The 21,400-nt window shown below is 47.0% G+C and overlaps 1 protein-coding gene across 1 annotated transcript in view; it reads left to right on the top strand.

Annotated features, from left to right (window-relative positions):
• slit3 (slit homolog 3 (Drosophila)) overlaps positions 1-20,087 on the top strand; it is a 136,232-nt gene extending 116,145 nt beyond the window's left edge. Inside the window, exons 22-36 of the mRNA XM_062475842.1 lie at positions 274-345; positions 480-551; positions 1,251-1,322; positions 3,537-3,700; positions 4,241-4,365; positions 6,001-6,095; positions 7,952-8,091; positions 10,766-10,859; positions 11,148-11,285; positions 11,531-11,771; positions 13,559-13,689; positions 17,190-17,344; positions 17,561-17,855; positions 18,076-18,281; positions 18,455-20,087. Of these exons, the coding sequence (XP_062331826.1) occupies positions 274-345; positions 480-551; positions 1,251-1,322; positions 3,537-3,700; positions 4,241-4,365; positions 6,001-6,095; positions 7,952-8,091; positions 10,766-10,859; positions 11,148-11,285; positions 11,531-11,771; positions 13,559-13,689; positions 17,190-17,344; positions 17,561-17,855; positions 18,076-18,281; positions 18,455-18,696 (2,242 nt within the window). The 3' untranslated portion in view covers positions 18,697-20,087. The remainder of the gene's footprint in view (positions 1-273; positions 346-479; positions 552-1,250; positions 1,323-3,536; positions 3,701-4,240; positions 4,366-6,000; positions 6,096-7,951; positions 8,092-10,765; positions 10,860-11,147; positions 11,286-11,530; positions 11,772-13,558; positions 13,690-17,189; positions 17,345-17,560; positions 17,856-18,075; positions 18,282-18,454) is intronic.
• The last annotated feature ends 1,313 nt before the right edge of the window (positions 20,088-21,400 follow it).

Below are 21,400 nucleotides of genomic sequence, written 5' to 3'. Positions count from 1 at the left end.
TACAAGCAGAAGTACAAACTAAAGAATTACAGTTAATAATACTTAATTTGATCGTGTTTTATGGATATGCTGTTTTAAGACAGGGCTCAGCTTTACAGCATCAAATCTACCATTCCAATTTACAGTTTTTGAAACGGCAGCTGTATTTTTATTGAGAGTCAGACTTGTATGTTCAGTAATATCACAGTGTGTGTGTGTCTTTGAATGTTTTTTAAAGTCTGACTGTTAGGTTCAGGAATATCACAGTTTGTGTGTGTGTGTTTTCTTCCACAGGGACCTGAGCAACAACAGCATCAGCTCAGTGGCTGCTCTCACCTTCTCCAACATGACTCAGCTCGCTACGCTGTGAGTTACCATGTCAACGTGACACTGCCGACCAATCACAGCCGCAGAAGGGCAGGACGGGGGCTGGCATCTGTGTTTGTGTTTCTCCCAAGTAAAATTAACCTTTTAACGTCTCCTGTCTGGTGCTATCGTAGGATACTGAGCTACAACCAGATTCGTTGCATTCCCGTCCACGCCTTCGACGGCCTCAAGTCCCTCCGACTGCTGTGAGAAAACAACTTTCATCCCTCTCTCCTCCTCCCCCTCCCCCCCTCTCTCTGTTTCTTTTCTCTTTCCTCTCTCCGCCCGTGCGGCGTGTGATAAATGGCCTCTCTGCCTCTCAGCTTTCAAGTCATCCATCTTGGTGTCCACCCCCTGCTCCACAACAGCTCCAGATAAATAAAACATAGGTCTGCCAGGCCAGGTTGGGCTTCCTGTGGGCCACCCAGACACAGCCAGGCCAGCCTCTTATTAACCTGGAGCAACAGAGACCGCTCAAACCTGGCAGCCGTGAGCCACAGGAGCTGGGACAGAACCGGTCACCTGTGCCTGCCTAAAGGTGGTCCCATTGACACATGGTTTAGGGAAGGCAGGAAGAATAGCAGACCGAGTGTGTGTGTGTGTGTGTGTGTGTGTGTGTGTGTGTGTGTGTGTGTGTGTGTGTGTGTGTGTGTGTGTGTGTGTGTGTGGGTGTGGGTGTGGGTGTGTGTGTGTGTGTAAGAGACTGCTGCTGTGCAGTGCTCTGAATGACATCTCAGAGACTGGGATTGTGTTGGTAGTTCAAGCTGCCTTCAGACAGAATAGCCTCATAGCCTTCCAAAGGTCAGAAACCTCTCTGATTCTGATCTCTGTCATCATCTTCACTCTCACACACACACACACACACACCCACACACTAACTCTCCTTTGTTTTCTGTCTCGTTCAGGACGCTCCACGGAAACGACCTTTCAACCATACCAGAAGGAGCCTTCAACCATCTGACATCTCTGTCTCATCTGTGAGTGTGGTCCTCCATGCATGTGTGTGAGCTACACTGGACAGTGTGTGTGAGTGTGTGTGTGTGTGTGTGTGTGGGGCATGGGTATGCGTGTATATATCTTGGATAGGGCTGCAAGTTTGTGTACTGTGTGTCCTTTGTTTTTGCACGTACATGACTTCCTGTGTGTGTGTGCCTGCGTGTGTGTGTGTGTGTCATCAACATTCATAAAGGATAACGGAACGTCAGACGCCTCCTTTTCAACTGTGTTCAGAAAGCCAGGGTGTCAGAGACAGAGAGGCTAGCCACAGAACACTGGTGTGTTGGGGAGAGAGACAGAGAGGCTAGCCACAGAGCACTGGTGTGTTGGGGAGAGAGACAGAGAGGCTAGCCACAGAGCACTGGTGTGTTGGGGAGAGAGACAGAGAGGCTAGCCACAGAACACTGGTGTGTTGGGGAGAGAGGCTAGCCACAGAGCACTGGTGTGTTGGGGAGAGAGACAGAGAGGCTAGCCACAGAGCACTGGTGTGTTGGGGAGAGAGACAGAGAGGCTAGCCACAGAACACTGGTGTGTTGGGGAGAGAGACAGAGAGGCTAGCCACAGAGCACTGGTGTGTTGGGGAGAGAGACAGAGAGGCTAGCCACAGAGCACGGGTGTGTTGGGGAGAGAGACAGAGAGGCTAGCCACAGAGCACTGGTGTGTTGGGGAGAGAGACAGAGAGGCTAGCCACAGAGCACTGGTGTTTTGGGGAGAGAGACAGAGAGGCTAGCCACAGAGCACTGGTGTGTTGGGGAGAGAGACAGAGAGGCTAGCCACAGAGCACTGGTGTGTTGGGGAGAGAGACAGAGAGGCTAGCCACAGAGCACTGGTGTGTTGGGGAGATAGACAGAGAGGCTAGCCACAGAGCACTGGTGTGTTGGGGAGAGAGACAGAGAGGCTAGCCACAGAACACTGGTGTGTTGGGGAGAGAGACAGAGAGGCTAGCCACAGAGCACTGGTGTGTTGGGGAGAGAGACAGAGAGGCTAGCCACAGAGCACTGGTGTGTTGGGGAGAGAGACAGAGAGGCTAGCCACAGAGCACTGGTGTGTTGGGGAGAGAGACAGAGAGGCTAGCCACAGAGCACTGGTGTGTTGGGGAGAGAGACAGAGAGGCTAGCCACAGAGCACTGGTGTGTTGGGGAGAGAGACAGAGAGGCTAGCCACAGAACACTGGTGTGTTGGGGAGAGAGACAGAGAGGCTAGCCACAGAGCACTGGTGTGTTGGGGAGAGAGACAGAGAGGCTAGCCACAGAGCACGGGTGTGTTGGGGAGAGAGACAGAGAGGCTAGCCACAGAGCACTGGTGTGTTGGGGAGAGAGACAGAGAGGCTAGCCACAGAGCACTGGTGTGTTGGGGAGAGAGACAGAGAGGCTAGCCACAGAGCACTGGTGTGTTGGGGAGAGAGACAGAGAGGCTAGCCACAGAGCACTGGTGTGTTGGGGAGAGAGACAGAGAGGCTAGCCACAGAGCACTGGTGTGTTGGGGAGAGAGACAGAGAGGCTAGCCACAAAGCACTGGTGTGTTGGGGAGAGAGACAGAGAGGCTAGCCACAGAGCACTGGTGTGTTGGGGAGAGAGACAGAGAGGCTAGCCACAGAGCACTGGTGTGTTGGGGAGAGAGTAGGAGGCCCCTCAGAAACCTCCCCCATTTTTATGACCTCTGCTAGGCATTCAGCGTGGGCTGAGGTCTATGAAGTCTACTGGACCCGCATGTGGGCCCAAGTATCTCAGCCCTGCCTTGACAACGCCAGCAGACGTTAGCATGCAGGCTGCATAGAGAGAAGACCTGTTCCTCCAAAGGACACATGTTCTTTTGTATTTGAACTTCCGTGGTTCTAAGGGCTTTAGTCTTCCTCTCACTGACATCTTCAGCATTCTACTGCATCTTTTTTATCCTTTATTTGAAGAATGAGATATGTTTCCAAATTGAACTGCTATGTTAATACAGGACAATCACAGTTAAATTAGAGTGATGAAATCAGTCATCACTTTCTCACATCTCAAACCAAACTTGTGAGAATCAGGCTTCCACTACACATTTAATACAGTATATAGAGCTAGCCTTCTGTACCCAGAAGGGTAGCTCAGGACCCTCTCCTCCTGTCAAGTATAGCAGCATCTATCAGCCCCAAAACAAACTCACAATCCACATCTCACGATGGTCTTGAACAACGTCTGTCTGTTGTTTCTCCATAGTGCCCTGGGGGCCAACCCTCTGTACTGCAACTGTGACCTGCGCTGGCTCTCCCAGTGGGTGAAGGCGGGCTTCAAAGAGCCTGGCATCGCCCGCTGCACCGGACCCCCCGACATGGCCGACCGTCTCCTCCTCACCACCCCCCTCAACCGCTTCCAGTGCAAGGGTGAGGACGCTCTCCCTTCTCCCTGCTTTTCTCTTCTCTCTCTCTCTCTCTCTCTCTCTCTCTCTCTCTCTCTCTCTCTCTCTCTCTCTCTCTCTCTCTCTCTCTGTCTCGTTCTTTACATTTTTCAGCAGGAGGCATCAGAAAGTGTCAGCAGTGGTCGTCAGTTCTCTCCTTTCTTGTTCCCCTCTTTCCTTCTCTTCTGTCACCTGTCTCTCATCAGTTCCCTGTTTCCCTTCTCGATGGCGTCCTGTCAACAGAAAATCCCAGCTGACCTGGACGGCCGTCAGCCACCTTGCATGCCAGGCACCTCTGATCTGGGATTAAGATCAGATTAGGGCAGATTAAGGATTCCAAATTGGGGATTTAACAGGTTTTAAAATAGTGCTGAGGGTAAGAGAGAGTGGATGGAAGGGGCCTTTGTAACTCCCAAAATCACTCATCTTCTGTCTGTCTTTTTTCTACTGCTCTGTTTCTCTCTCTCTCTCTCGCTCTCCCTTCCCTCTCTCTCTCTCTCTCTCTCTCTCTCTCTCTCCCCTGCAGGTCCAGTAGATATTAACCTGATGTCCAAGTGTGCCCCCTGCTTGGCTGGTCCTTGTCAGAACAATGGGACCTGTGTCAGTGATGTGATGGGCTCCTACCACTGCACCTGCCCCTTTGGTTACAAGGTGAGAAGATGTACATTTACATTTAGTCATTTAACAGACGCTCTTATCCAGAGCGACTTACAGTAAGTACAGGGACGTTCCCCCGAGGCAAGTAGGGTGAAGTGCCTTGCCCAAGGACACAACGTCAGTTGGCATGACCGGGAATCGAACTGGCAACCTTTGGATTACTAGCCCGATTCCCTCACCGCTCAGCCAACAGACTCCCTATGTACACACATTATTATCCACACACAGCTAGCTTGCAGCGCCGCACACACTCTCTTCTGGAGCCATCTTACACGAACTCTCACCTCCAGTCATGTACAGAGGTACAGCTATGTATGCTGGTCCCTGCGGTGCATATGCACGCGCACACACACACACACACACACAAATGGCCATCCTAGTGCTTAAGCCTACTGTATTAGCATCCCCCATTTACGGTCATGCATTATACATTTTTTGCAGGTCAATGTAGAAATTATTTCGACCGTTAGTTAGAGTTGAGGTATTGAATAGGGACCGAAATGGGGTTAAGATAACTGGTAAAGTGCTGTCATCAGTAAAAGTCACCGAGATCCACTCAAGGTGGCATTAGCATACATGGATCCACGATCTGTGAGAATGTGTGTGTGTGTGTGTGTGTGCGCAGGCATGAGTGTCAGTGTGCGTCATCTGCCAGATCATTACTCTTGTGTTTGCCTATGGGTTTCCTGTCAGCCTTGTGCTCCAGAGCACCTGATAACAGCTTAACCTCCACAATCCAACAGGGGTGAACCTGGCCTCTCTTTTTAATTAAAATGTCTGCACCCAAGGTTAATGTGTAAGTGTGTATCTGTTCGCACGCGCGTGCGTGTGTGTGCTGTGCGTGTCGGGGACTGACAGGGAAGATATGACTTGGGTGGCGTTTCCCCTCGTTAAACAATGTGCGTGTGCGTCTTAGGGAATAAATACGTCTGACAATGTAAATGTGTGTTCTCTTTGTCTCGTCTGCCGCTATGGGGAACACATCTTTAAAACTGTGGAGAATAAAAATGAAAAAGAGAAATAGAGAGCATTTGATCAGAGCAAAGGGGGAACATTGGTCCCTTTGTTTTAAACCATAGCGGGGGATTCAGAAGGTCTCCGGAGTCGAGTTGATACAGTTTCTTGATGAAAAGTGTAAATTAAGAAAACACACCAGTCTGAAATGTGGATTTAAAAAGGGTGGTGTGGCTTCAAATGGGCTGTGGTGCTTCTGAAGTCTCAGACTGGCACCCAGGGTGGATGTCAGCCATCCACAGATGGTGGCTTCACAAGTCTGTGTTTCTATATGACCCTCTATAGCAACCAGTGGATACATCATTCACCAGAAGAGATTTAGGGATTAAAAGAATGATCGTATAATACATTTTACTGCTTATATTTTCAAACCTAGTCTTGCCTAGTAGAAGAAAAAGAAAACCAGTCATGAAAACACAGACCATTTACTCAATATTCCCACTTATTTTCTTTTACATGTGTTGAAACAACTCAAAAGCAGACATATACAAAGCCTAGTCCTAAGTGGCCCTTTTGATGTCGAATCTGTTTTTTAGACTAGAACTTGCCTTGGTCTATGTCTGGGAATCTGATCAGTAGGACTGGCCGTGTTTTCCTGTCCCTGGTCTCCTGCAGGGTCAGAACTGTGAAGGGACCACTAACGCCTGCATCAGCCTACCCTGCACCAACGGAGGCACATGCCACCTCAAGCCTGAACAGGACACTTTCAGGTAACTGTTTTAGAATAATGTATAATGACATCTATATATCTAATGACATCTAATTCATCTAATAAATTCTTACGTTAACTTTGGTGTAGATTCCTACCATCTAACCAGCCCAAAGTATCCAGGTCTCTGCTAGCTCACCAATGTGTCCTGTCCTTGTCCATTCTTCCATCACAAGCAGCTATGATACCCATTAGTCAAGTCTTCAGATGTACAGCCAGCAGGGCTAACAAAGGGACCATCTTAAACATTCTAGAATCCCTTCAGGATTGAGTTCTCCTCAGGCATAGTTCTCAAATTCTAACGTGTCTCCTTAAAGAGTCATTACGAAACCTCAAAACTGACCCCTAATCCACACTAGGCAGTCACACAGAACAATAAATATGTCCCATTTCTTTCGGAAAATCGTTTAAGACATTCCATTCAAGTCCAGATGCCCTCGGCAGCCCCTGGTTTGTACGCCCTGTGTCCCTCAGCACCTGAAGCCAGAGACTTGGTCATTTATGGGAATAAGAATATAGGTGGTTCTCCTGGCATTTGAAATTTGTAATGCAATCAGTGTCTGGGGATTCAATCACCCCAATTAGGTTTGGTTCTGCGAGATGGTCCTGTTTGACCCAGCGCAGAACACTATTCATCACGCCAAATGTCACATGAGGGAAATGCTAGACAGATCCAGAGGGTGACTTGTGACTTAGATATTGTACAGCCAACAATGAAGGATGGGCAGGAACTCAAGGGCTTAATCAGACTTTAGTGGGCAAAAATAATAACGGTTAGTATACGAGTTGAGGTCGTCTGCTCTCTCACTCCCGAGCTTGAAACTAATTTAGTTTCCTGAGATCCAGCCCCTTTCACTCTGCTCTATCCAATCACATCACCACAAAGCATAAACATGACGCACTATCAAAATAAAAGCCTCACATAAACATGACGCACTATCAAAATAAAAGCCTCACAATATGATTGGGTTGCTTGTGCTGCTCTGTCTGTCTGTGACACCGTTCAGTGCCTGCCTGCTTGCCTGCCTGTCTGTCTGTCTGTCTGTCTGCCTGTAATCCTCTGTGCTCTCCTGCCTGCTTGCCAATCAATCTTTCTCTCTCTCCTCTCCCTCCTCACCTCCATTGGCACAACCGCCCTGTGCACCCTTTGTATACAGCTACTAATCTTTCATAGCAAACCATCACTGTAGAACATCACTGTACACCTGAGTGTGTGTCTGTGGATGACTCGGTCTTTATTCCATCCAACATCACAAAACACAACGCAGAGATGAATCAACCCCCTGGCTGGCAGCACAGAGGCGCTGCCAGGATGTTCCAGCTACTGTCGAGTTGAATTAATAGTCGACCTAGTTCCACACTGGAACGCGGTGTCACTCTGCACGGGCTGGCGAGCAGACAGGTGGAGGGAGATAAGTCAGAAGGCCGTGCGTGCATCAGAGGTCACACGCTTATCAGACGCCCGGCCACCTTTGAAGCGTTGGCCGCTGATTGGCCACCGCCTGTCTGTGATCGCCCTTTAAGGAGACGTCCAGAGAGACGAAGGGAGGAGAGGGAGAGTCAGAGTAGGGGGGGGGGGAGTCCTGGAAAGAGTGAAGTCATGGCGTTGTCAGTTAAAGATGTTGAGGGCTCATCTCTATAGCTGTCACTCACTTCTCTCCTTCTTAGAAACCGGTTGGGGCCAGTTTATCCCAGCTGGATAGTCTCAGATTAGACGTGTCTCTGTCTCTGCTAAGTGCAGATATTCATATGGTTATTCCCTGTGGTTACGCACCTCTCTGTCTCTCTCTGATTCTCCCTCTCACTCGTTCACTAACTCTATTTCTCTCTCTCTCCCTCTTTCTCTCTCTCTCCTAGTTGTGTGTGTCCTCCTGGGTTCGAGGGAGAGCGGTGTGACATCAACCCAGACGACTGTGAGGATAATGACTGTGAGAACAACTCTACCTGCGTGGACGGCATCAACAACTACACCTGCATCTGCCCACCCAACTACACTGGTAAGAACAACCCACATCACACCCAACTACACTGGTAAGAACAACCCACATCACACCCAACTACACTGGTAAGAACAACCCACATCACACCCAACTACACTGGTAAGAACAACCCACATCACACCCAACTACACTGGTAAGAACAACCAACATCACACCCAACTACACTGGTAAGAACAACCCACATCACACCCAACTACACTGGTAAGAACAACCAACATCACACCCAACTACCAACTACACTGGTAAGAACAACCCAGCACCCCCACATCACACCCAACTACACGCACAACACCTTCAAGTCCACCTGTTTAGATAGCAAGAACAGCTACACCCGCATTGGTCCTTCCAGTGCAGAGGTAAACTTAGCACACAGACATGCTCAGCTAGAACTACAAATCTGTCTGGACAAACACCCTCCCATGAACGCTGTACATCAGCTGGATATAAAAGCATCTCTGAAGACCTAAAGTAGACTCGTAGAGCACTTTACTCATTGCATTACATACACCACCCACTGCAAGATATAAGTAATGGGGAGAGTTTAATACTTCTACCACTACACCGGGTTTAAAACCTAATAACTGCATCCAGGTCAGCTTTGACAGTGAGTGAAACCCAAAACCTCTTTGCTCCAGAACTGCACACTTTAGCATAGCAAGGTCCTTTTAGAAATTCCATTGGGGAACCCAAAGACCGATATTTTCCCCTTCCCTATAATAGACGTTTTTTTCCGCATTGACCTGAAACTGTTCCTTGGGGATGACAGTGCAATCACAGCGGAGCAGCAAGCCAAAAAGGGCACAGAATCAGCCAGGGAAGGGAAAATAGCCTGCACAGTCCACTGGGTTCAGCTCTAAAGTGCTGACTGGGGTGTTTTACGAGCGGGCGCCAAGCGGCAAGTTTTTGCGCACTGAGAGGCATGACTGACAGCCAGCTACTGCCCTCTGCTGCGTGTCATGCTCCAGGTCCTCACAAGCTGGAGAGGACCTGTGAGGACGCTTCTGGATCCACATCATCCTCTTCAAATAGGGACTGAAAACTAGGGGTGGGGGGGAGAAATCGAGTCATGAGGTTGAGGGCGTAGGGGGTGGCCTATCACACAGGTCAGGGCACCGCACACAGTCTCGCCCAACTCTCTCTCTCTCTCTCTTGTAGTTTCTCTCTCGCTTTTTCTCCCCTGCTTTTTCTCTCTCCTTCTGTCACTCCCTTTTTCTTTTCATTCCCATGTAGTTGCCCATGTACAGTCCACCCAGAAGTGTGTTCTACAGAGTGTGGACGTATGTTAGTTTGTTTCAGTGTGAGAAAAATGGTCTCTGTAAATGAAAATGTATATTATCTCTCCCACCGTTTTCAACTGGTATGGTCTGATGAGTTGCATTCAAGCAGTCGTCTTGAAACATTAGATTGTTGCAATACATTGACCATGGTCATAGCCCGCACCTACCTTTTATTAAAACATGTTATTGTTTAAATACGGTTAGGGCTGTGATGGGATGAAATCTGTTAGTCGGAGGCCGGAAAAAGTTGCACAACACTGGAAAAGGTTGACTTTGTTTATTAGACAAGCTCGGATCATGTGACCTTTCCATGACAGAGTGGTCAGCATGAGTAAGGCAACCGGGCTCACAAACGTACTTCTATACAATGGACGTCCAAGTTCAAATACAGGGTGCACAGAACGTTTCCTTACATGGGAAACACATGGATACAGAAGAAAAGGCAGTCAGGTGATAAAAAAGTGTGTATCAGGCTGCAACAATGAGGTTGTTGGCTGACATAGTTGTGTTAAACACTCTTTTAACCTTTATATACTAACAGCTGTGAGAAAGGCAGCACAGAGCTGTTCTCAGTGAATACAAGTGTGTGTGTGTGTGTGTGTGTGTGTGTGTGTGTGTGTGTGTGTGTGTGTGTGTGTGCGTGTGTGTGTGTGTGTGTGGTGTGTGTGTGTGTGTGTGTGTGTGTGTGTGTGTGTGTGTGCCCACGCGCGTGTGTGTGTGTGCGCTTTGATGTAGATGAAGTGGTCTGGACCTCTGGTTATCAGAGGTTTGAGACAGTGACATCCATAAATCTTTTTTACTTCTCTTTTTTCCTCCCCAACAGTATCTCTCATTTTTAAAGGCTGACAGTTAGAACATGGGAAAAGGTCAGCTCTCTTACCTCTCCCTGGTAGAATCGTTTGTTCTTCACTTCCCCCTATCTGACCAGCTAATGTCAAAAACTCTTTTTATATTAATAATGAAAAGCCTTTTTTCCCTCATATTGAATATGGTGCATTAACAATGGCATACTGTTTACTTCCCATGTTTGTCTGCAGGAGAGGTAGTGTAGGGGGAGAAGTCAATGTTTGGAAATTGCAAATAGGCATTGACGAGTGAAAAATGGGATGATTAGGATATTGATGAAATCAACTGTTGTTGAAAACTGAGTGAAATTGCGTTTGTTGCATCACTCTGCTATATTTTAAAGCCTTTGTATACATTTTCTTCTTTTTGTATCCATCCTTCATGACTGGTTGGGGCCACTTTATCACAGCAGAACAGTCTGTGTTACTACTGTGTGTGACTCCGAAATCTGATCCAACAATCCATGTGTTTATGTAAGCCCTCCGATAAAGAATGGTCATACCTAGTTAAACCTAACCCTCCCCCTGTCTTCCTCGCTGCTTCTGCAGGTGACCTATGCGAGGAGGTGGTTGACGCCTGCCTGTCTGGATTTGACCCTTGCCAGCACGACTCCAAATGCATGCCCGTCACCAGGGGTTACAGGTGAGTAAGGGTCACAGCGCTAGGGCTTAAGGCGATTTTTCAATGTTTATTTTTAACGGTATCGTTTGTGAGCTTAGTTGTTCCTCGGGGCACCACTCTTACAGGGGTCTGACTAAAAATAGAGTGGACGTAATTCATTCGTGGAAGTTTGGGTACAGTTAAAAGGGGGTTTACTTACCCGTTGGCTGAAGTCAGTCATTCTGATGAGCTTCTGTTGAGATGTCTGATGTGTGTGTGTGTGTGTGTGTGTGTGTGTGTGTGTGTGTGTGTGTGTGTTATCCTCGGCAGGTGTGAGTGCCTTCCTGGCTACGTGGGACAGCAGTGTGAGTTGGACTACAATGACTGTCTGGAAAACAAGTGTCAGCACAGGGCGGAGTGCGTGGACGCGGTCAACGGCTACACGTGCGTGTGTCTGGAAGGCTTCAGGTGAGCTCGACAAACGCTGTGTGTGCATGTGTGAACTGAGCCCGCAGCTACAGGTGACGCTCCCTGCGTCTCGGCACAGAGCTGGATGTGTGTGCTGTTCAGAACCAAAGGATTCCTCAACGGTGCCTTTACCTGATCTTAATTGAGCAGGAGCCAAGACCCTGCCGTGCACAATTCTAGTGTTTTCAAACGAGTAAGACGAACGTGACGTAGCTAACTGTTGACCCCACCCCTTCTCCCCTCAGCGGTCTGTTCTGCGAGAACCCGCCCCCTATGATCCTGCTCCAGACCAGCCCGTGCGACCAGGCCGAGTGTCAGAACGGGGCTCAGTGTCTGGTGCTGGAGGGGGAGCCTGTGTGTCGCTGTCTGCCTGGCTTCTTCGGCAAACACTGCCACAAGATGGTGACCATCCAGTTCCTGGGCAAGGACTCCTACGTGGAGTTGCCCAGTGACAAACTACGCCCCCTGACACACATCTCCCTCCAGGTACGACCCCCCATCAGCCCCGTAAGATGACCTTTGACCTTGTCTTCAAAAGGTTTGAAATGCTTTCTGCTGGCGATATTTTCCTATTTTGCTTCAGCTTTAAATCACACTTTAAACAGACAATTGGCAGTTAGTATGATGTGTAAACTCACTTGTTGCTAATGGCAACACACAGACACAAACACACCCCTGCAAAAAAAGGTTCCACTTACAGCGTATAATGTTGTACCCCTGGGACAGACTGAGAGGATTGTCTGGAGGAGAAAATAACGTATGACAAACTGCCACCCAATTAGTGTGTGTGTGCGCTCGTTTCTGAGTCAGCCTGTACTTGTCTGCAGGTCAGTCCACTGGATGGAGGGTGACATTATCAGAATGTCACCTTTTGTTGGCCCAGCGTGAGTTATGGCCACCGGGGAGGGATCTGTTATGGTAATGGGGTGCCGGCGTGGCTGATATCGTTAGCGGTCGTCGTGAGAGAGCATGAGGCCACCGTTCGGCTACAAATTAGTCTGGTTTTTGGAGATGGAGGAGAAGGCCTGTGCTAATGTTAATTAAAAACACAGGGCTATAAATAGCTTGGACCATCTCAGATCTCCACATGCAAGACAGTGGGGGTTACTTTGATCGTGTCGTAGTCAGGAGCTAAGGAGCAGACACGGCCATGTCTGGCTCTGTCTGACTATTGTTCCATATGGATGATCTGCTAAAGCTCTAAGACCGGGAGCACTATATCAATCGCAACTTTGTTCATGTGAAGTAACTGCTTAGGGTTAGGTGTTTATGTTTAAGTAGGCGGATGGTGTTTTAGTTGGGAGGGTTATATAGGAGTATTCTTGTCAGCAGGACTATAGAACATGTACATCGCTCAACACAAATCAGATACTGTAGCGTGGAAACACATTCCAATTCACTAAAAACATGATCCATGTGTCTCATAAATAAATGTCTGTATAGATAAAAAATGAAATATTTTCACATAAAGCCAAACGCGTCAAGCTTGCACGTCGTCCTTCAGAACAAGCAGAGCCCGCTGCCGACGGCTCCTCCACTGGGACTCGTTTGCAAGTGGAGTCGCTGGCTAAACCCTAAGTGCTTCTTCCCAAAGCAGTATTTTCGTCTCCTGTTTGAAAGAAATCTTAGTTGATATCCAACACCTGCGTTTTCCCAGCGCCTGGTCAGTCCGGGTCAAGCCAGAGCTACTCGTTGGTGCCCACTTCAAGCCGAGGAAAAAGTTAGACGAGTCTCACTGCATTCTGCCAAAACAAGGGCAAGCAAGGTCTCTCTCTCTCTCTCTCTCTCTCTCTCTCTCTCTCTCTCTCTCTCTCTCTCTCTTGTGTGGTTTAATCTGGCATGCTGAATGGTGAGTGTTAGGTGCTTAGCCCTGTGGCCCCTTTCCCACTTAATTAGCACACAGCTTAGTGTGTGTCAGGTTTAATGTGTGTGTGGGGGAAGTTTGAATTATTGTTTGAGTAAAACCTTTTCTAAGTGTATTCATTTAGCAAACGCGTTTATCCAAAGCGACATAAATGGGGCGGTTTGAACCCACAACCTCATTACCTGCAGTCAAATGCTCTAACCACTGAGCTATACCCATCTCAATGAATAAATATAAATCAATTATCATATGACATCTATGAATTATATGGTGTCCCCTGCATTTTATACTGCTGTAACTTTACACGATGAAATGAAATGCCTGCTTTATATATATGTCAGTGTGTGCCCGCTTTATGCAAAGAGCATAATATTTCTCTTTCTTTGTCTCTCTTTCCCTTCCTCTCCAGGTGGCTACAGATAAGGACAACGGTATTCTTCTCTACAAGGAGGATCGGGACCCTTTAGCTCTGGAGTTATACCAAGGACACATACGCCTGATCTATGACATCGGCAACTACCCCCCCACCACCGTCTACAGGTCAGCACATGTGCATACACACGCACCAGATCCTCTCACATTCCACTTTAGTTCACACATAAACACATTAAGGTCAAATATGGGAACTCCTATTCAAAAACACCCACGTCCATGATATTCAATATTCAAGGTATTTTTCTCTGTCTCTTTGAAACGTTCTCAACTATCCTCCAAAAACACTGCTTGTCAGAGTAGAAACCCCTCAAACAGCAGCTTGTATTCATCCCTCCTGCTAGACTGAGACCCTCCTAAGCCAGGTAAGCAACATGCAGCTTAGGCCGGCTCTCACTACGGCTGTAACCCTGCCCATCATAAACCCCAACACCAGGTTTGTCTGAGCTAGTATGTCAGGCTTGCTCGACGTGGCCAATCATTCAGCTTCAAAGACAAACACACACTGTGTGTAATACCCCCACACACACACTGAGACGTGCACACAAACAAACATCAAGTGCAAGCTGAGTCTAAGCTCGGTGTAGCTAAACTCATAAACGCACAGAGTAGCACCTTCCTCGGATTGAACATTTCGAACGAACACTTGCTCTCCTCTTCTCTCAAATAAGTATTGTTCTGTCACTTTCCATTGAGATTTTAGACCACCTGCCTCCTTCCTTATCCTTAAAACATTCATTAAAAAAAAGATATTGCCTAATTTAGGTATGAAAGACACGGAAGCTGTAAAAGGTTATCTCGACAAGTAAACCTTGCCAGTCACTCCTATCTACTACATGTTAATGTATGCATGTAGAATACGTCTATTTCATTGACTGTATTGGAACCCAGTAGAGTAGCGTAGGGAGAGGAGCTGTGTCTACTGTACGCCTGGATCCAATCCATGGTTATTGATTATGTCTGTCTGTCTGCCATCTGACCTCTGTGTTCAGTAGTGGGGTGGGGATGAGTAGGGGGCCAGCGATACAACTGCAGCTCATCGATCCACTTGTCACAGACTAGGGTTTCCTGGTGTCGGATAACTGCAGTGTTTCCCCGAAGGACGCATGCCACATCTAAGTTCTACTCGAGGATTTTTAACTAGCTTTGCTTAGAAATGACCTTTCAGTCATTTTTGTTTTGTTTAGCCTGTACGGTTACTAAGATGTGGAAATATGAACGCTGAAGTCCAACCTTTTTATTACGCTTTAATGACAATGACAAAGTGCACACTTGCACTGGGAATGGAGAAGGAGAGGGGAGACTGCAGAAGAAAACATGAAAAGTGAGAGAAAAAAGGGATAATGGAAAGAGGCAGGTGGTCTGAAAGCTGAAATGAAAGTGGCAGAGCCGACTTGTTTGTGCGGGAGGCAGTTAGGCATGTCAACCTGCCTAACGCTACTGAAAGCAACCGCCATGACAGTAATGCCATACTGTGTGCTAATGCGCTGCCCTTTACCCAAATGCCACAGTGATCCCTCCATTTGGTTAAGGGACCACGTCCCCTGTTACTCACCAGGGATGGACTGATCAATAGAGAGAGGGGGAGGAGGACGGTATAGAGAAAGGAGGAGAGGGAACTGAAGAGAGGAGAGGAGGAGAGAGATGAGTGGACAGAGAGGGAGACCAGTGGTGTGAATGTGGAGGGAGAGATGATGTACAGAAAGCAGAAGTGATGGGAGGTGGATTGGGGAAACAGGGATATTGATGAAAAGTGTGTTGTCCTCATGATAAGGAAGTCGGATCCTCACAGCAGCTATTCCATGACTGAAAAACCACCTTGCAACGCTAATGATCCATAAGGTTGCACAGAGCTAATGCTGATATCTGTCAGTCGACATGCATTGCATGTTTCTCACACACAGACACACACACATGCATAAATATGACCTGTTAGCCCTAACAACCTTGTAGCAAACAACCAATGCTTGCTTAGCAAAACCAAATTTAGGTGACATTTCAATCTGGAACTCCACTAGTCTGTCTGCACAACATCACTTCAAACCAGTCACTGCTAGAAAACCTTGTGAGCAAATGATAGCAAGAGGTTATTACATTTTTACAAACACAAACAGGGTGTACAGGCTGGGCCTGACGATCCACATGTCATTTCTCCAGATGGTAATTGTTTTGGGGTTTGTGTACCATGTAATTTATGACGTAGTTGGAGGGAAACAGAGATTCTGACTTGAAACTGACAGGAAATTGACTTTCTCCTGCGTACAAAGCAGGACATGAGGCGCTGTACCTGTGACGGCTCCCTGTTTGTTTTTATTGAATTTCGTAATGGGCTGCTTTACGTTAATACACAGGCTGCGCACACAAAGACCTGCCTCTGGAAACCCTCAGCTTGTCAAAACACACTAAAGCCCAATATAGGGCTTGGAGGGCTGGAGGCCTTGGAGGGCTGGAGGCCTTGGGGGGCTGGAGGCCTTGGGGGGCTGGAGGCCTGGAGGCCTTGGGGGGCTGGAGGCCTTGGGGGGCTGGAGGGCTGGAGGCCTTGGGAGGCTGGAGGCCTTGGGGGGCTGGAGGCCTTGGGGGGCTGGAGGCCTTGGGGGGCTGGAGGGCTGGAGGCCTTGGGGGGCTGGAGGCCTTGGGGGGCTGGAGGCCTTGGAGGGCTGGAGGCCTTGGAGGGCTGCGCTGCACACTTCAGGTTTCTCCTCTGAAAACAAGGCTTCTTCTGCCCCTCAGTGGCCGATCGCTGCTCACCGATGAAGCTGTGCTCAACGTTTTCAGTTGACGCCTCGCCAGGATCATTAGAACCTTGTTGATTGTTGAGTATTTGGACAGAGAAAGAGATGAAAGTTTGCCTTAACAAATTCCTTATTTTTTTGTTGCTAAACACTATTTTTTTAGAGTAGAACAGAAAGGCATAGTAAACTCTTGGTGTAGGTTCATTATTAACTCTGCTGCAATATTTTGTGGAATTTTATAATAACTCCCAAACACACGTGTGTGCGCACGCACACACACACACACACACACACACACACACACACATGCATACACACTCACACTCATCCGTGCCAAACCACTGTCTCTATTTGTTCGGAAGCTGCTTTTCTTCGTTCCAGATAAAACCTCACCAGCTGGGAGAATCTGACCCCAGCTTACCTCCCCCCCCCTCTCTCACATGGGCTCTCTAAGGTCACAGGGTCAGCAAAGGTTGTGACTCCAGGCCACCGTAACGTCTCTCTCTGACAAAAACAAACAATTCCCCTGCAGCCTCTGAGGCACTGAGCACAGCCCAGCAGCTTATCCAGAGAAATAAACTTGAACTTTGCCAAAGCATACTCCTTTATGGCCAAGCTCACTAAACTCCAAGTAACTCTAAACTCTGGTGGAAAAAAAAGCTGCTTTGTACCCAGAAGTGTGGGAACTGGATGTGTGCCAGTGCTGGAACTACTGGGTCTTTGTGAAACAGGGCCAAATTAATTTTGGTGAACAAAGTGTGAAGTCTTTTCATCTCTTATTTCTCTGCATTGTACAAATGTATTGTCACACTTTTCTTTCCATTTCCCTGTGTGTGTACGTACATGTGTGTGCCCGTGTGTGTGCGTGTATAATAGTGTGGAGTCAGTGAATGACGGCCTATTCCATACGGTGGAGCTGCTAATCCAGAACCACTCTCTAAGTCTGGTGGTGGACAACGGCGCCCCCAAGAGTCTGGGCAAGCTACTGCGCCAGCCCTCCATGGACCACAACACACAGCTCTACATTGGAGGTCAGCAACACCATGCACACCCGCAATTCTACATAAGCAGTAGGAAGGGTTAGGGTTAGCCTCCATTAAGACTAACCCGTTTCACTCTCTCATGTCTCACTCTCATGTCTCACTCTCTCCACCCCTCTCTCCTGTCTCACTCTCTCCATCCCTCTCTCATGTCTCACTCTATCATGTCTCACTCTCATGTCTCACTCTCTCCACCCCTCTCTCCAGGCGTGCCCTCCCAGGTCGTGGCGTCTGTCCTGCGCCCCAGCCCGGAGCGAAACCCACCCCTGTTCAACGGCTGCATCCACAACGTCCGCATCAACAGTGACCTCCAAGACCTGGGCGGGGTGGCGGGCCCCCGGGGGGCACAGGGGGCCCTGCCAGGGTGCCACTCCTGCAGCGTGTGTGCCCAGGGGGCCTGTCGGCAGGAGGGGGAGACAGGCGTCACCTGCGAGTGTCCCCCCGGGCGCACGGGAGTGCTGTGTGACCAGACGACCGCCCCCAGTCCCTGTCAGACCAGCAGGTAAGGGCGCTGTGCAGAAATATACTTTAAATACCAACTCACATACTAATGTACCAAATATTAACATACTCTATGCAGTACTACTACACACTGCTCTATTATAAAGTATGAGCATGTTTTATTTACTTAAGTACACCTTACACACATTGAGGAAAGTAGGAAGAGAGAGTGAGGGAGTCACTGTTTTAAACTGTAACTTTTAGACCCTTTTTTCCCCCAGATGTGTGCATGGTTTGTGTGTTCCCAAGGACTCATCCTACAGCTGCCAGTGTGCAGAGGGCTACTCTGGCCTGTACTGTGACAAGAGAGAAGAACCTCCAGCCTGCAGGGGGCACCACTGTGGCCATGGGGAGTGTAGGATGGCAGAGGGTGGGGAACCTGTGTGTTTCTGCCAGCCTGGCTACACTGGTCCTACTTGCGACGCAGGTGAGAACATTCACTCTCAGACATCCACATACAAACAACCTTCTGTAAAGGTGTGACACAGACAAGCACACGTTAGTACGCGCACTGGTCTTATCAGCAAGAGTTTGTGTGTTTGTGTGTGTGTGTGTGTGTGTGTGTGCGCGTGTGTGTGTGTGTGTGTGCGTGCTGTCCAGAGCTAACCTGTCAGGGCGAAGCGGTGCGAGAGGTCCTGAAGCGCCACCATCCGATGAAGACCTGCACTTCCACTACCAAGGTGCCCCGGGTGGAGTGCCCCCGTTCCTGCCATGAGGGACTGTGCTGCGGCCCTTCCAAAAGCCGCCGGCGGAAAGTCTCCTTCCGTTGTACGGACGGCTCCACCTACTCTGAGGAGATGGAGACCACCATGGAGTGTAGCTGCGCCAAATGTCCGTTGTAACACTGACGCTGCCGCCACGTTGAGCACCGTGTCAGTCACCCATCACTGCAGAGAAAAAACCCCACCCCATTTCACAAACGCGAAAGTTTCAACAACAAAAAAAAGGGACGTGTCTTCTGTCGCTGCTCTGAGAGCGAGGGAAAAGAAAATATATTGTAAAATAAAAAACATAGAACTTATTTTTATTATGGCATTTGTTTTTGTTTTTAAGAAAATTAAAATAAAGAGAAGTGTTATGTTTTTATAAAATGGTGAAGTATAATGTTTCATATGAGAAGTTATTTTGTACCGTTAAAGAAAACACATGAAAAACAGATGCTAACGTTGCTTAAAGTATATGGAATCTATGTATAAATATAAATGTATACCCTAACCCATAGAGTTACCGTATTTACTAGCGTATTGCATGTGTGGAGGCAAAGGGAGAGAGATGGTAATGAAAGGACACTGATGCACAGTGGGCAATTGCAAAGATGCGAGGAAGAGCCTGTTGCTGCAAATTACCAGAGGACATAAAGAAAGATGGCAGTCTTTGTTCTCATCGTACAGAAGCTTAAAGAATTCTACCACCACGATGCTAAGAGGAAAGCCAGCTTTTACAATGGACCTCAACTTTACCTGACAGCTACCTACTAGTGGATACAAACTCTTGTCCCTGAAACTCCTAAACGACTGTTGTCTATAATGTGCCATAGGATATGCCTTCATAATGTTAGCCGTTTAATTCGCTGTTGTGCACCAGCGATTTCAAGATAGCTGTCACAAATATCCTCAAGTAGGCAACCATCTGTGGGTCGACAAAAAAAAATCTGTAGCACATTTGTAATAGCGAGTCTCGCCTATGCGGTTTCTCCTTCAGTATTACCGGTATCTGTTCAAAGACAAGAAATTCATTAAGCTTTACAGATGGAATTGTGAAATGTGCGTGCAATATGCAATGCATTTCTATTTGAAGGGTCGGTGACTTTTCACTGTCTTGGATGAATCCCAGCAGGATGACTGTTTTTAGACCACATGGCCAGGAGGGGGAGCCATATTTGGACTCATCCGTTATACCCGTCCTACTAACACTATTAATTCAGTAGCCTAGATGAAGACCAGAAGTTCTGTATAACAAGAAGTGAGGATTCTTGTCAGCAGATTCCTAACTTTGTAATGTGTAAGGTAATTGTATTGATCTGGATGAATCTCCCGCCTAAAACACTAATGGATTGCGTCTGCCATGCCCAGACTCTACACAGCATCAATCATAATGCCTTGCAATCCAATTTATGAGTATTACGTTAGTTGTATTAGATGTTACAACAGACATGGAGCTTTTCTAAATAATGAGTTTGCGTGTGATGATAAATACTTATGTTGAATGTTGAAATTAAACTACCATGAAACTACCTCTTCCCATCTGTTTGGGTTTTTAGCTCCTATGTTGAATTCACAGCAAATGTTCTAATTGTCAGTTTCGAAAGGAAGTATGCCTATCACTGTCTCCAACTGGAGGCGATTCTTAGTATATAGTAATTATTCGCATAATATTTGGAACCCGCAGCATAATGGCCATAATCAAGCCATTATTCCACCTTCAAACACGTCTTCAACTTCGCCGTTACTTTTTCCTGCGCATGCGGTCAAATCTGATGCTGGGAAAACTCGAAATATCTGGAATTTTCTCTTGTGTCTGAATGAAGTGCATTTGACCGACCGCAAGGTGGCACATGGAAGCACGTCACGTAACAGGAATGACTATCTTGTGGAACAACAAGATCCCGGAGTATGGCAGGCCGTTTTAACATTTATTTCTATAAACGTACTAGTCACTATTTTAAAGTTACTAGTACTTATTCTTTAGTTACTAGTAACTAATCCAATAGTTACTAGTATCTATTCCCGTTTTACTAGTAACTTTCATTAGATACTAGTAACTATTCTTTAGTTACTAGTAACTAATCCAATAGTTACTAGTATCTATTCCCGTTTTACTAGTAAGTTTTCATTAGATACTAGTACCTATTCTTTAGTTACTAGTAACTAATCCAATAGTTACTAGTATCTATTCCCGTTTTACTAGTAACAAATTGGACAATTTTACAATGGTATCCTATGGGGCTCTGCTTTACAGATATCTACTATTTGTGTCCAACTAGTATCTATTCAAATAGTTACTAGTATCTATTCCAGTTTTACTAGTAACTATTCATTAGATACTAGTAACTATTCTTTAGTTACTAGTAACTAATCCAATAGTTACTAGTATCTATTCCCGTTTTACTAGTAACTATTCATTAGATACTAGTAACTATTCTTTAGTTACTAGTAACTAATCCAATAGTTACTAGTATCTATTCCCGTTTTACTAGTAACATTTTAAATTGTACTATCAAGTAGTCATTTTTACTCGTCATAAGCAATGACGAGTAAAAACGCATTTGTTACTAGTAAGAATAATAATGTTACTAGTAAGAATTTTAATAGTTACTAGTAACTAAAGAATAGTTACTAGTATCTAATGAAAGTTACTAGTAAAACGGGAATAGGTACTAGTAACTATTGGATTAGTTACTAGTAACTAAAGAATAGTTACTAGTATCTAATGAAAGTTACTAGTAAAACGGGAATAGATACTAGTAACTATTGGATTAGTTACTAGTAACTAAAGAATAGTTACTAGTAAAACAGGAATAGATACTAGTAACTATTCTTTAGTTAC

This window comes from Osmerus eperlanus, chromosome 13, assembly GCF_963692335.1.
Source record: "Osmerus eperlanus chromosome 13, fOsmEpe2.1, whole genome shotgun sequence".
Lineage (NCBI taxonomy): Eukaryota > Metazoa > Chordata > Actinopteri > Osmeriformes > Osmeridae > Osmerus > Osmerus eperlanus.
Note: the sequence above shows the minus strand (reverse complement) of the source record. Positions and strands in the feature narration are given on the sequence as shown.